We start from the raw sequence: 14,613 nt of genomic DNA, 5'->3' as shown, positions 1-14,613 counted from the left end.
CTGGAGCCAGGGTAGCCCTAACCCATCCCCCGTTCTTCAGCTGTGCTCAGGCTTTCACGTTCTCCTGGAGATAAAGCAAACAGAATCTAGAAGTATGAGCACAACCACCCACTGTTTCCTATAACAACAGTCTCTATTTCTCACCTCTAGCATAGCCCTTTCCTTCCCAAGTTAATAAGCCAAAAACCAGGTAAGTCCTAACCCTCCTTTCTTCCCATCCTCCAGTGACCGCCTGGGAATCATTCTCCCCTCCCCTTTCCCACCACCGTATGCAGAAACAAGTGAATTCTGGGGAGTGAGCCTTAGGCAGCAGCCAGTGCACTGGAATAATGAGAGCTAGACAGGCTGTGCCATCCTGCACAAGTCTCTGTGTGTCTCTATCCACTGTGTGTGTATGCATCTGCGAGAGCGTCCTCTCTCTCTCTCTCTCTCTTCTCCCCCTTCTCTCTCCTTCGTAACCCCCTCCTCCTTCCACCAGCTCTTGTTCTTTTCATGAGATGCAGCGCTAGGAAGCTAGGAGAGTAGCACGGTGCTGCAGTTATTCTAGAGATAACTGTGGTCAGGCTGGCTACTCTTCACGCTCCCCGATGTACCAGGAGGCTGCAGACCCTGTCATTCAGAGCCTCGACAAGCCATGCCCATCAAGCACCTGCCAAAACTACATAGCCACCACCATGCTGACAGCTACAAGACAGGTAAGACCTAGGAGTTCGTTATTATGTAGGGAAGCTTCTGGGAAAGGCCTCTGTGTAACAGGGCTACAGGCCTCTTAGTTCTCAGCTCAGATGTAATCTCCTTGGTGTTGACTTTTTCTTTATTCTAGCACCAATTCCTGTGGTGAACAATGGGCCTGCAAAGGGGTGGGGGAGAGAGCCGCATTGACTGTCACCACAATTAATGTCACCGTACCGCTTCTGTTGGTATGTTAATCTTTCTGGGGCCTCTTATGAATGGCCTAAAAAGTCTAGACACTGTTTCCAATTAGCAATTGCAGCAAGAGCTGTGTATTTCCTCCGATTCCCCCCATTTCATGCCTCCCCAAGCCTTGCCAGGGCCCGTACTAGAAGCTTGGACTCTGGTTCTAGATATCTGTTTCAAGTGGATTAGCTGTGGTCTTTTTACACTTCTAGAATAACAATAATTTATCCTGGTAGCTATAGTTACAAGGTCTTCACTATATTTTTAGTTTCATTCATATTTTTTTTCTTTACAAGGATGGATCATATTTTCTTTTAAATACTCGGCTTCCAATTTATTCATGCCATTGTGACTAACACCCGTGATTAACACCACTGCTCAGTTAATTAAAAATAAAACTAATTTGAGTGAAAGGAGAGTGTCGGAGGTGACAGAACTATGCCAAGTGCTCGATGTAGTGTAAACATGCAGATGGTAGGAGAGTTGTGGGGGAGCAGGCGAGATCTAGTCCAAGAGGGTTGTCTCAACCCACCATACTGGCTGTTGGATAACTACTACTCTGTCGTAACAATTTCCATATTTTTGTTTTATGTTTGGTGCTTGGGGGTGAAATTTGGTAAATTAGAGTGGTCATGAAATAAGAGGGGCCAGTAGCACTGAAGTCTACACAAGCTTCTCAATATGGCTTCCCACCGATTCACCTCACTCCTGACCCATATTAATCTTGTTATTCTAGTGGCAGGCGCCCACACAGCTCTACTAATGCACCTCAGTTCTGACCAATGTGAATCCTGCTGTTCTGGTACTGAAACCCCACACCCCTCCCTCACTGCACCATGCCACCGCTCTGTAGCATGCTTCTTTTTCCACCTCAAGGCTTCTCCTACACAGAAACTAATAATGCTGGATAATAGTCAGTGGGACTAGCCTGGACAGTTACTTTGAAAGCTTTCTACACAACGCTGTGGGTGTTTAATCATTAGGGCTGGAATAATGCATGCAAATCCTGCAAATCACAGCTCTGCCAGTGTACCTCAGTCCAGATCTGTGATACTCCTGCTATTCCACTCCAGCCTCCTGAGCAGAGAATTGAGCTAAATAGTGGTTTCTGGTTTTTTTGGGGGAGGAAAAAGATCTCCTGGAGAACAGGGTGAGCCCATCTAGCGCATTTCATTTATGTCCTATTCCAGGTTTGAACAGTGATCTCTGCAGATGAAAGATGGCACATTAAGATCCTGATCCAGCAAAGCACTTAAGTATGTGCTTAAACTGAATAATGGGAGTTGCCCATTGAAGTTAAGCATGTGCTTAAGTCCTTTGCTGGATTGAGAGCTGTGTCTGCTGTGCCAGCTTGCACCTCTGAAGAGTGGTCAACAGCCCTAACCACTCTATAGATGGGGCTTGTGTGTCCTGTGGGTGACGGGTCTGATAAGAGCATGCGGACATAGCTGCCATCCCTATTAAATGGATTTCTAATTGCACATCGCTTGGGCCTGTAATGGGATGCAACTGCAACCTCCAGGTGTCAGCCTGAAGTTGGGTATTTGGTGACCTTGCTAGTTTATACGGTGTTCAGTGTAATTATACCCTTCTATTGGAAACTCTAGGTCAGTCAGGGTCTCCCTGAATTGTCTGGAAGTATCAAGTTAACTGCAGCATCCAGCAAACCCCACTGTCTGATGTGTATCTGATGTCAAAGCGCATGTAAAAGTGTGTAGCAGTTTTTGCTTCTGCTCCCTCATCTAGCAGGCTCTACCAAATATAATTTGTACTTATAACTTGTTATAACTTGTACATTTCCAGCAAGAGTCTGTCAGAGTTTCCACGATAAACCCCATTTTACAGGGGTTCATGCCAGTTGCAGTTTAGATACTGCCATATTGACATCAGCAGCATCAGTGAGGCTGAAAGCTGGGGAGGACTCCAAGATGACACTGAACAGACCTATGTCAGGATAAATATTTTCAGCATCTCTGCTCCACACATGCCAGCATCATCTCCAAAATGCACACGCACGTGCACACACTCGTGTGTGTACGTACAGACATCACATTTAAGGGGAATCTCAGCTGCTCCATTCCAATGCAAATGCCGTTACCACTCAGGGAGCCTTACTTGCTGCCTCGCTGTTGATTTTTCATTCTGCCTGCCTGGAGGAATCAGTGAGACTGAATCCTGAGCACACAGGCTGTGGTCAGAAGCCAACTAGCAGTTAGAGAGATTTGTTCTGCTACATCAATCACAGCATGATGCCAGAGACAGTCCAGGAGATGCTTTTGTCATTGACACAGGGGAAGAATTTAAATAGCTGGCACTCTCAAACTGAACACAGAAAGACAAACCTATGGATCATATTTTATGTATCTCATATTTGTATTTTTAATATGGTCTTTAATTTTCAAGGAATTCTGTAGCCCTGTGCTCTCCTACCTCCCTTCCCAGCACAGGATGAGCCCTGGTGCTTTCCTACCTACCTCTACCCAGTATGCAGTCCCAAAGTCTGTCCTGCCTTCCCCAGCCCAATACCTGCACTTCACACTCTCTCCTAGGTCTAAAGGGAGTAGAAGCATTTACAAAGCTTTAAACTAGAGCCTCAGATGTTTTCTGACCCGTTTGTATTGTTGTGAGCTGGGTTAAATCTTGTTGTTATGGATTGGGTGAAAGTGCTACCTTTCATTCAGATTAAAAGTAAAGAAGTATTTGAAAAAACAGAAGTAGTACCCAGAATACAGGCACACAGGAAAACTTAAGGAGAAGCAGAACCACATGGCCCAAGGGGTTTTTAAATGCAGGGGCTAGGGCTTGGACTGGCGCAATGGTTTCTGTCGGTGTGTGAGAGCAGGAGCAAGGAGAGACAGAAGTGGCCAAAAAGCTAAGCAGACAGTAACAAAAGCACTGGTAATGTGGCCATATGAGAAAGTTAAGAGACAAGGCTTTTTTGGGGTGCAGAGTGCTGCTGGAATAGGCAGGTTTGGAACAGCAAGCAAAGAAACTCTTCTGCTGTTTGATTCCTGCTGTGTTCAGGGAAACAGGACTTTATGTACAATCTTTGTAAATAAACAAAATTGCACTAAAGAAAATACCTGGTGCTATCATCAATTTCTCCTCCTAGTGAAAACAGGCTACAGGGCCCCAAACTTTGGCTATGCATGCCAGTCAAAAATAGTACCAATATAGATCCCACTTGGTGGATTTCTCACAGGGCCCTTCTCACATATTATAAATCACCTTTTTATTTAGTGTTTTAATTCACTGTTCTGTCAACTGGAGGGTTAATTTCAGGCTGCAAGAGTGTGACCTTTGCTGCAATCCCAATCTGCTTCACCCCAACCCCAAAACAACATGGCACTGTCCAAACAGAGATCTCTAGGAGGACTTCTCGTATTAGACATCAGACACGGAGAGTGATTCTAATGTTTAACACTAGAGATGTTCCTTAGGCCCTAATTGTGAACCGTGGCTGAGAAGAGCTCAGCACCACTCCAGAAGAGGGATTAAAGAGTGCACTAAACTATGTTTGCAGTCCCTTGATCCTGGGCCCACCCAGGTGCCAATTTGGTTTCTGGGTATGTTTGAACAGCCTCATGAGGGAGGTGGGGTGCCATAGGAGCCATTATGGCATCTCTGCACCACCCAAGGTCCCCACTACAGTGGGAGAATCCCCCTGTGGCCAATTCAGATGGTTTTAGGATAGTGATACAAAGCTGAAAATGGCAAGGCACTGAGTGAGAAGAGAGTGGCAAGGAGGTATAACAGTGAGGGAACGATGGGAATAGAGAAAAAAGGAAGAAGAAAAGGTTAGAGACAGAAGGAAAGAGAGATGAAGAAGGGAAAGCAAAATAAACAGGAGAGGCAGAGAAAAGGAAAAAAGTCAAAGCAAACATATCCAAACAGTGGCCCAAATTCAGAGATGAGTCAAAATAAGAGTTTCTAAGAGAATCTAAACTGATGTAACTTATCACGTCTACTATTCAACTACTAAATTACACCAATTTAGACTTCCTCAGGGTTTGTCTGTTCCAGAGCTTTAGCTCCAGGTCAAAACTATTTGTTCCTTTTAACCTGCTCTCCATCCAAGCACAAAGCTCTCAGTCGTATATTACTCATGGCAGAAGTCAGAATAGGACCCACAAATGCAGCCTCATCTAGTTAGGCTGAATAGTGTGCAGCTAGCCCCAGTGTGACAGCAGGGCAGTGCTGCGATACAACAATCAATGCAAGCTAGTCCTCCAGGGCAAGCCCTCAGGCTCTTCTGACCTCTTCCCACAGAGATCAAAGAGGCAACAAAGACTAATTAAAATTTAATCATGGGTGACTTCAGCTATTTGGACAGAAGTTGGTCAGATGTCACCGTGGAACAAGGTTTAGGGAAGCAATTTCTTGGCATCTTGAAAAAGTGCTTCTTGGAACAGCTAGTTGTAGAGTACACAATAGGAAAGGTTACTTGCCACTTATTCCTAAACAATGCAGGGGACACAGAAGTAACTATTCACTAGGTAATAATGCCTACAGTCTCATTAAGTTTAACATCCTCAGAGGAGGGATTGCACAAAAATGTAGCATGGTGACACTATACTTTAGAAAGGGAGATTTCAATAACATAAGCAAGCTAACCGAGAAGACCTTAAAATCAGCAGTGAGGTGAGGAATTTAAAATCTTTAGAATCAACAGGGAGGCTAGTTAACCATACCATAACAGAGATAAACAAAGGCATATGGACCCTTAAGCAAACAACCCCCTGCCCCCAAAACAACAACAACAAAAATCACATGCACACATACTTCCAAACTGGAAGGGGGAAAAAAGCCTGTTTAAATGACTAGGTACAAGAGATTATTTGAGTCAAACAGGTATAGACCTGTAGCCCAAGTAAAGAAGTTCATTAACTCAGGAACACCCTCCAAAATGCCAGTGAATGCCATCTCTTCCCTGTCTATGATTGGATCAGATGATATCCTTTAGGACTTCTGCGATACCTCTGAGCAGAGTACTACTCTGTCCTTACTCAGTGGAAGGAGGAATGTGGGAGAAGCACAAGTTACATATCAGGCCCTGAGAGAGGCTGCTGCCACTGACTACAAGACCATCAAAGCTGCAATCCTGGGCCAGGTAGCAGTTTCAGAAACAAAGGCTGCTGTTCTCTAGGAAGCACATTTCCTCACGACGGTGACCATTCACTTTCACTTGGCAGCTCAGTGGCTCAAGCCATAGTCTGGGACAACAGGAGACGCAATGGACATAGTTGTTCTAGAAGAGTTTTCACATAGTGGGGCAAGCCAAAGGCATGCCGAGGGGGTGACAACCAGTTGTAAGTTCATATCATAAATTTGGGGGATGTTGTCAGCTTGCCATGGGCAAAACATTAGCGACATAAAGGAGGAAGGGAGACATTTGAGTTTACAGAAGGTGCAGAGGGACCTGAAGGAAAGAGCTTGATGGTAGAGATTAGATTGTTGAGCCAGTAAATGACCTTCTGTCCTGTCCAGTGATTCCTTGTGTCCATAGAGTCTCCCTGATAACCTCATCTCAATACCACACATTTATGTTTTGTGTATTTGCTATTAGGCCATGAGGAAATTGCTGTAAAAGATTTCTTAAAGAGATTTAAAATGTTGGATGGTATTCAAATTTAATATTTAAATGGCTGTTTTATTAAAAGCTTTTAAATAGAAGCCAGCATAGTACATCTGCTAAAACAAAAACACAAGGGCCATTGTAGAAGGAATTTGCTATAAACCCTTCTCCTACCTCACAGAGGCTTTCTAAAATATTACACTGCAAAATATAATTCTCTTTATCTTCAATTTAATTACATTTGCCAAGCCGCATCTATCAACCCAGTGCACATAGTTTGTTCCTGATTAACTCAATCCTGACCAGGAAAGTAATGGAGAGAAGTATCAGTCTCCACGGTTATTCTGGGGCTGCCCAATAACCCACTTTTGCATTAACAACACTAACCTGGAGAATCAATAAGGCAAATTACAGGCTTGATTCTCTACTCTGTTACACTGTTGACGTCAATGGAGTTCACATGATGTAAAATCTGATGTAACAGAGGGAAGACTCACACCATAATCTCCAGATTCATTATACATCCAGGACAGGTGGCTCAGAGATTTTGTTTGATTCAGATCAAAGTAAAGTCAAAAAGTCTGGATGCTGGAGCTGGACTTTCAAAAATGGGTTTTTTTGTTGGTCTAGAAGTTGTGTTGAAGAGCCCTCAACATTTGGCTTTTTTGTCATTGCAAAAATAACACCTCATTGTATTGCAATAGCCCAGACAGAAGTAGGAAGAAGCACAGAATAGTGAAAATGACAAGCTAAATGTTCACTGAGCTGTCTGCAACGTTGTTTTGAATTTGGTTTGGATTTGGGCAAAGGCTCATGCTGGTTGTCATTTAGTTTGAACAAATTCACCCACCTTATCAACACCATTTGCACACTATGAGCCTCAGCCTCTCACACTGGATGACAAACGTCTTATATCAGCCACCACGTTGGTTCAGTTCCTGGTTCCTGGTGAAACTGAGGCCTGATCAATCAGCATCATCACAGCCTGGAGTATTGTGTACTGAGCTGAGAATAGATAAATCACTTCCCTGAGAACTCCAGGTTATAAAGGAATAATTCCAAGATGAAAAGCTAGAATGGCTCTTATATTTGCTTAAATAATTTTTATATCCATCATAAATCTTTTCTCAGTAGATTCTGCCCATATAATCACATATGGTCTCAGGATATGCTTCAAGCTGGGGCTACAAAGAACACAAAAGCCAGAAGTCTTTACTAAAGAAAGAGGGGCAGGTGAGGCTTTCGACAGAATACCGGTTCCAGACAATGACGGGAAAGAGTAGTAATTGTATGTTTTTGTGGCCAAGGGAGACATTTTGCAGCTTTTCTGAGAATATTGGTTAGGATCTGTATTAAAGGGTTGGCATGTGGTAGAGAAGGAAGTGGGATAAGAACAGGTCATCACAGCCTCACAGAAGTTAGAGAGGCAAAAAGACCTGTTAAGTCACCCAACGTACGATTTTAAAAAGTGACTTAGGAGGACACGCGCCACTGACTTTCAAGTCACTTAGTTGCTTTTGAAAACGTCTCCCCTTGTCTATCCCCTCTGCCAGTTCAGGCCTGAGGGCACAAGGATGGAAGAGTTCATCAGTCTGTATATGACGAGAGAGGGGAATTTGGATCTGTAATAGAGGAAGAGACGAGAAAACAGAAAGTGAGACACTGGTGGCTCTGTGTGGGAGGGCAGGGAATTTGGGTTGTTAGTAAAAGTCAGGTGAGAAGTGGTATGAGAGAATGTGAGATAATAGCAGGTCTTCATGGGATGGAAAGGAAATTCACATCTGTAACCTGCCAGGGGGGGATTTTTTACTAGCTCTGCATTTATCACATTACATCCAATAAGGAGCCTTCCTTGCTTTTTAATAGATTTGATTTGGTTTTGATGACAACAGGACTCTTTAATTACACTCTCCAGTACCTTTTCTGTCAGCAGCTGTCTGTGGAAAGAGCTCTGTGACCTATGATCTGAAAACAATAACCTGTCCCAACCTCAGAGGAGGGTTTTTTTACGACAATGCAGGTTGATGCTTTATTCCAATTTAATCAGGGTAACAACAACAGAGAATGTTTGCAGGGGAATCCCATCTGAATTCTCCCTGTGAACCTTTCTCATATACAGAATATGCCAAGCGGTGGATTATTTTAATGTAATAGAAGCTAAGGGATTTGTGTTCAGGTTAATGAGGAGGAGGAGGATGAAGGATGCAACAAAGTGTTCTGATCAGGTGGGCTATTCTGAAATCCCACCAATGAGATGTGTGAGCCGGCTCTGCAGTATTAGTGTAGCCAAGCCTCAGTCTGCTGGGTTAGGCTGCTTTAGTGTTTACTGGATGTGACACAGATAGGAGAGCTGCTTTCAGCTGTGCTGCTGCTCGGAGAAAGTGGGGATGGGGAGGTGTGTCTGAGTGTGACTTTCTGCCTCTTAAAAGACTGCTCTATTCTCTCCGTAGAGCCTCTCCGATCACACAATTGGCAAAGAACCACAGGTCGTGAGGACAGGTCAAAGGCAGTGAGTATCTTTTCTCTGTCTCTGTCTGTCTGTCTGTCTGGAATGCCTTATCCATGTTCAATTCATCTGGCTTTCTACATATATTGATGGATGTTCTTAATCTCTTGCAGTCTCTTTGGAAATCTCTGCTCTTCCTTTTTAAACCTCAGCATTATTAGTTTTCTCCCCTGGGATGGCTTCATTTTTCTTGTCCTGTGGTGACTCTACAATGTCATCTTGCTGAAGTTGGGTGCCATGATCAAAACAAACTCCCCCTCCTCTGCCCCCAAATAGCATCCTCAAAACATGCACTGGAAGATGCTGGCAATTCCTCTCTGCACTGGAGTTCTATTATAGGGTGGGAAAAGAGATGGGGTGTGTGGTGGGAGTAAGATCCATGGATGGATTCCTACTGGGACCAGTTTCACAGAGTCACATATTGGATTTATTAAGGTGTAAACAATTGGCTGTACCTGCAGCAGAGAGAATTACTGGTAGGTTTAAAAGACTGGGGAAAAGAGAGATCACCAGAGCCTCAGGTTTGCCCTCATTAGCTATCTTGGGTCATCATTCCAGCAATGAAGAGAGAAATACATTGGTCAGAGAGAAGTTCTCCAGTGGTCAGCTGTGGCATCAGCAGGAAAGGTGGCTGTGGTAGAGGGAAGGGAACATTATGGATGATGGCGAGGGACAGTGAGGATGGGGTGGAACTGTCATAAATCAGGAGCCCAGAAGAGTGCAGAGCATTTTCGTGGTAGAACTCAAGTGCATGAACGTGTGGGGTTGTGTGGGAGAGGAGCACCAGCAGCTGCCCAGCTCTGCCCTCAATGACCAATGCCAGCCTGGCAATGGGGAAGAAAAATCCTGGCTACTGGAATCGCGGGGTTCACATGCTTTGGTTTCACATCCGAGTGAGGTTGTGTTAATAAGGAAATTCAAAGGGGCTTAGGGAATTATAGGGATTGGTTTCAGCTAAAACACAATGGAAGGCAGACGGTCAGAGTGGGGATTAAGGAAATGCACTCACTGGCATGTAATGCAATCCCTTCTCCATTAGTTTAGTGGGGAAGAAGCTTTGTGCATTTTTAACGTAATCAGGTCTTAAAATGGATGCTGCATTTGGCAGCAGTAGCCTTGGGAATTCTTCAGGCCCGAAGAAGGTGGGCACCCCACTCCTCCCCAGACAATCTCCTCTCTCTTCTGCTCTTTTGTCTTCTGCTTGGGTGCCTTCTTTGGGTAAGAAGATAGGGAGGTTATCAGGTATTTCTCCTCTCTCATGGTCACTAGGAAGCAACTATACTGTGTGCACCAGGGAGACAGCATTTATCCATTATGTGTCCCATCAGCTTCCTTCCTGGTGGAACCTGGCCTTCCTCCCTGGAATGAGATTCAGTGACAAGGCAGAGGAACAAGCTGGCCCTGTGCCAAAGGTTGTCCATTTCCTCTGCTCTTTTCTCCTTCTCCTCAGCCATTCACAGACTGCACAGGCTCCAAGAGTCCAAATGATTAGATGCATCAGGAATTAGCTTTTATATTGTGTGTGAATGTTCGAGCCTGTAGTGGTTAAAGGATCAGCCCCTACAGAAGGGTGAAGTCCTTGTGTTATTTTATTTACAGGTTAGTTGCAGTGCCAGCTTTTCCAGGATGCCTGGTCAGTAACATCAACCATGACCTAGAGGGATGACAGGGGCAAGAAGTAGTTTGGTCTTAGCCAGCTCAGTCCTGAGCTGAGCCCATTGAGCAAAGACTGCCAATTGTGTTGAATGAAACGTACTGTTATGTCAACTCCTGCCATTCAGCGGTGAGCTGACACCACCAAACTCATTTCACTTAGACCTGAAGCTGGACTAGAACCTTGGTTCTGGGGATTAAAGGAGAGGATTAAATTTCCTGCTATGACCAACCTTCAACTCTGAATGGTTTTCACTGAAAATCCAACATTCCCTTCTAGGAGGCAAGAGAATTAAATGGGTTGAGAACAGCTGTCCCTCCTTTTACAGAGGATTCTTTGATTTTAAGGGACAGGACATGAAACAGTAAATCCCTCCTCCCCGCAGTCTTATCTCCTGCAAACAGCACTGGCCGCCCTACAAGCCGGCCAATTAAAGGGTTAACTGTAACTGGATGCCTGCATGGATGCCTTACTGATTCCATGGAGGTAACTGAAAAGAAAGGATCCATTCTTCACCCCTTCCCACCCTGTAACCCTCTCCCTTGTCTGATAAGCCTTTAAGCTCATTCCAATGTACCTCTTCCCCTCCTGACCTTCCCTTGCTTCTCCATTTCCCATGGATTCCATTTCCTTCTTCCCCTTCCGCGTCCTTCCTTGGAAGTCAAAACCTTAGGCTCAATATTCCGTCAAAAATGAGATCCTCCTTGTGCAGCAGCATCTCTGTCTTTCTTGTACTGTTATTCCCTGCTGCAGTCCCTTGATCTCAGACATCAGAGAAATTTAACCAGCATTGCGGTAATGTGTGTCGCACCTCTGCTGAGCAATTCATGAGCCTTTCACAGAGTCTGCTGGAACAGGCATTGCAGGAAGGATGAAGGTTGGGGGTGACTGGTGGAAAAAGCATTAAAAAGCTCATAGATTAGACGCAACAGCATCGGAGTCCTCAGCATAGTTGAGAGATAGCATTTTACAGGGAATGTTTCTGCATCAACGTTTAGAGTCCTTGTGGAATTTTGTCCTGAGATCTTTGGTCACATGTCCATGTTTTGATGTCGTCCACCAATGCCTGTAACTAAGGATCTCAATATTTTGCCATAGTTAATGCTACAAGCTGTCCATATTGTGCCAGGGAGACAATCATTGCATTCAATTAATATTTAATTTGCTCTAAAATTATATTAAAACATGCATAATAGGAACTATCTGAGAGTGATAAAGAAGGAAAAAAAGTGGGCACAATGCAAACTGGCTCAGGGACTAGCACCAATGTGTTCGGAAAAAATATTATATATGGAATGGAAGAATGTTATGCTTCCCTCTGCAGTCATGGAAAGCTTTATCAATCTGTTTTGCAGAAGAGTTAAAAGAAGAGGGTCTTTCCAGGTCAGGGTTGGGTCCAGTATCGGAAGAGCGTGGGCTGAATTATTGAATTCTCCAATTCTCATCCGCAGGAGAAGGTGCTCTCATTTAGTGTTGGGAGAATCCATTAGCCGAGATGCTTTTCGGGTTGGAGAGAGGAGTAATGGATTATGCATTTCTTGCTCTTTCAAACCATGTTGTAAAACTATTAACCAATATTTATTTGTTTGAGAGGGGACAGTGCCAAAATAGGACTGTTCCTGTACAGTGGCAATTGCTCTCACCTTCCTGTTTGATGCCTCTCCACCCAAGTTTTCCCAGTGAGATTGTTATGTAATAATTGGGTGTTGTGCACGTGTCTCCCACCCCACTGGAGGGGTGGGAATGGTTACGAGGTGGGAAAGGGTGAAATCTGTGGAACATGTTTTAGAGAGCAAATGATAGAGTAAATCCTTGCACAGATAAATCTATAGTGGATGAAATTTATCTCTAGTCCACTAGTCCTTGTCACTCTGAATTTACAGATCCCATCCAGAATCCTGCCAGGCCTTTATGATTCTGTATTAGAGGGTCATTTGCAGCGCCCACCTGCTCCCTCTAATCCTTTATGCCCCCCTAACTGCAAGTGCTCATAGTATTTGTACCATCCTTGCACTGGTGAAAAGTGGTGACTGATTTCTGGCACAGCTGCCTAGTTCCCCCTTCTATCATCCAGAGAAGAGCGCCACAAGAAACCATTCCAAGCCTGTGGCCTTTCACACTGATTCACCATTCTGACTTACTGACTTGTGAGCTACAAAGCAAGGGCTTTAATTACTGGAGACTCTGTTCTGATATTTTAGTCCAGGGGTTCCCAAACTGGGGGATGGGACCCCTCAGGGGGTTCCAGGGTTATTACATGGCGGGGGGTTGTGAGCTGTCAGCCTCCACCCCGGACCCCTCTTTGCCTCCAGCATTTATAATGGTGTTAAATATATTTAAAAGTGTTTTTAATTTATAAGGGGAGTTGCACTCAGAGGCTTGCTATGTGAAAGGGGTCACCAGTACAAAAGTTTGAGAACCACTGTTTTAGTCCTATCTGCCCAAACAAAAAACCATCCTAGCTATCTCTCAGCCTTCATTGAAGATGTTTGGCTAAACCCTCAGAACCCTTGCTTGGGGGCCTCATTAGATAAAAAGTCACTGAGATCTTGCATTGTACAACTCTGGCTAGTCTTGTAATTGTCACCGTCTCTGGTTCTCCCCTGCCTGCACCCCTATCCCGTACTGATTACAGGAACAGAGGGATGAGAACTCGCCTGGGCTGCCTGTCTCACAAATCAGACTCATGTAATGATTTCACAGCCATTCTTCCAGATAAGCCCAACCGGGCTTTGAAGTGAGTACAGATGCACCATTCTCCTTCCCTTTCTATTTGTATTTCCTTCCTTTCATTGTACTTTGTAAGCTTTGAACCCCAATCCCTGCAACTGGAATTGGTTTTAGCACTGAACATTCCTGAAAAATAATTAATTTAATCTTTTGAGAGCAAGCAATGAAAAATCCCCAAATCTTTGGAGATCTGCTTTTCCCAAAAGGAAGACAGAAACCCACGGAATTTGAAACAGCACCAGCTCTGTTAGAAAATACTTGCATCATGGATAAATTGGAGCAAATTCTCAGATAGAACATGCATACCACCCCCCTGATACAAATGGGAGTTGTGTGCATTTATCTGAGGACAGAATTTGGCCCATTGTTATTACTAGTCTAAATATGAGCAGTCACCTCTGCATAACAGGTGATCAGCATCTTCAATCCATAGCCCTATTATGCTCTACAACACTGGAGGCATTTAACTGATCTGCTAAGTTTCATGATTAAAGTCAAGAACAAACAGCTTTATTGAATGCATCCAGCTTGCGTTAAGGTTTAGCTAAAACAACTAGACCTCCACACCTCCAAAGAGTCCTGTATCAGCATGTACTAGGACTTGTGTAAAACTTGGGATTAATTCCTCAGTGATTGCCTCTACTTTGGTTGATACAAAGTCCTGGTCTAAAACATCTGGTGTCTTGTCCAGCCCTTCCCGGGCAAGTTGCACCAGAAGGCTATCTGTAATAGACTATTTGTGATTGTCATTTCCTTTCTTTTAGAAGATTATCAACAGAAGAAGCCACAAGATGGGCAGATTCGTTTGACAGTCTCTTGTCCCATAAATGTGAGTAGAAGCTACATTCTACCTCCATCCTCTTTCACAAATATTTACTGTAGTTCAAATGTGAAGAATCGTATTAGATGGCACAAGGACCCTCAGTGGATCTCTGCATAACTGTCTGTCTATCTTAACCATCCATAATTAAGGAATCAGGGCAATATCACAAGAACATGCTGGGAGGGAGTGTGTACTATAACACTAACATACACTGTGGCTGAAATTTTCAAACCCGCCTGGGGGATCTGGCTGCCCAGTTCCCATTAATGTTAATGGGAAATCCAGTGGGCATTCAATTCCCCTATGTGACTTTGAACATTCCAGCATATAGCTTTGCTCATTACAAAAATGACATATTTTAGTTGTTACATGGTATAACCTATAGTTAAACATACAAGTGTGAATGT

General features: G+C 44.1%; 1 protein-coding gene across 4 annotated transcripts in view; it reads left to right on the top strand.

Moving 5' to 3' along the window:
• Positions 1-376: 376 nt before the first annotated feature.
• The window catches only part of RGS8 (regulator of G protein signaling 8), a 35,878-nt gene continuing 21,641 nt past the window's right edge, over positions 377-14,613 (top strand). The window contains exons 1-5 of one of the 4 annotated variants that reach the window (XM_073356605.1): positions 606-695; positions 7,625-7,726; positions 8,944-9,002; positions 13,289-13,390; positions 14,148-14,212. In XM_073356605.1, the coding sequence (XP_073212706.1) occupies positions 7,649-7,726; positions 8,944-9,002; positions 13,289-13,390; positions 14,148-14,212 (304 nt within the window). In that variant the 5' untranslated portion in view covers positions 606-695; positions 7,625-7,648. Of the gene's footprint in view, positions 696-7,624; positions 7,727-8,943; positions 9,003-10,658; positions 10,783-13,288; positions 13,391-14,147; positions 14,213-14,613 lie in introns of those variants that run through there. The other 3 variants (XM_073356604.1, XM_073356603.1, XM_073356606.1) reach the window with 3 other exon arrangements.

Source organism: Lepidochelys kempii, chromosome 8, assembly GCF_965140265.1.
Source record: "Lepidochelys kempii isolate rLepKem1 chromosome 8, rLepKem1.hap2, whole genome shotgun sequence".
In the NCBI taxonomy this organism is placed as follows: Eukaryota; Metazoa; Chordata; order Testudines; family Cheloniidae; genus Lepidochelys; species Lepidochelys kempii.
This window is presented reverse-complemented; position numbering and strand designations above follow the sequence as displayed.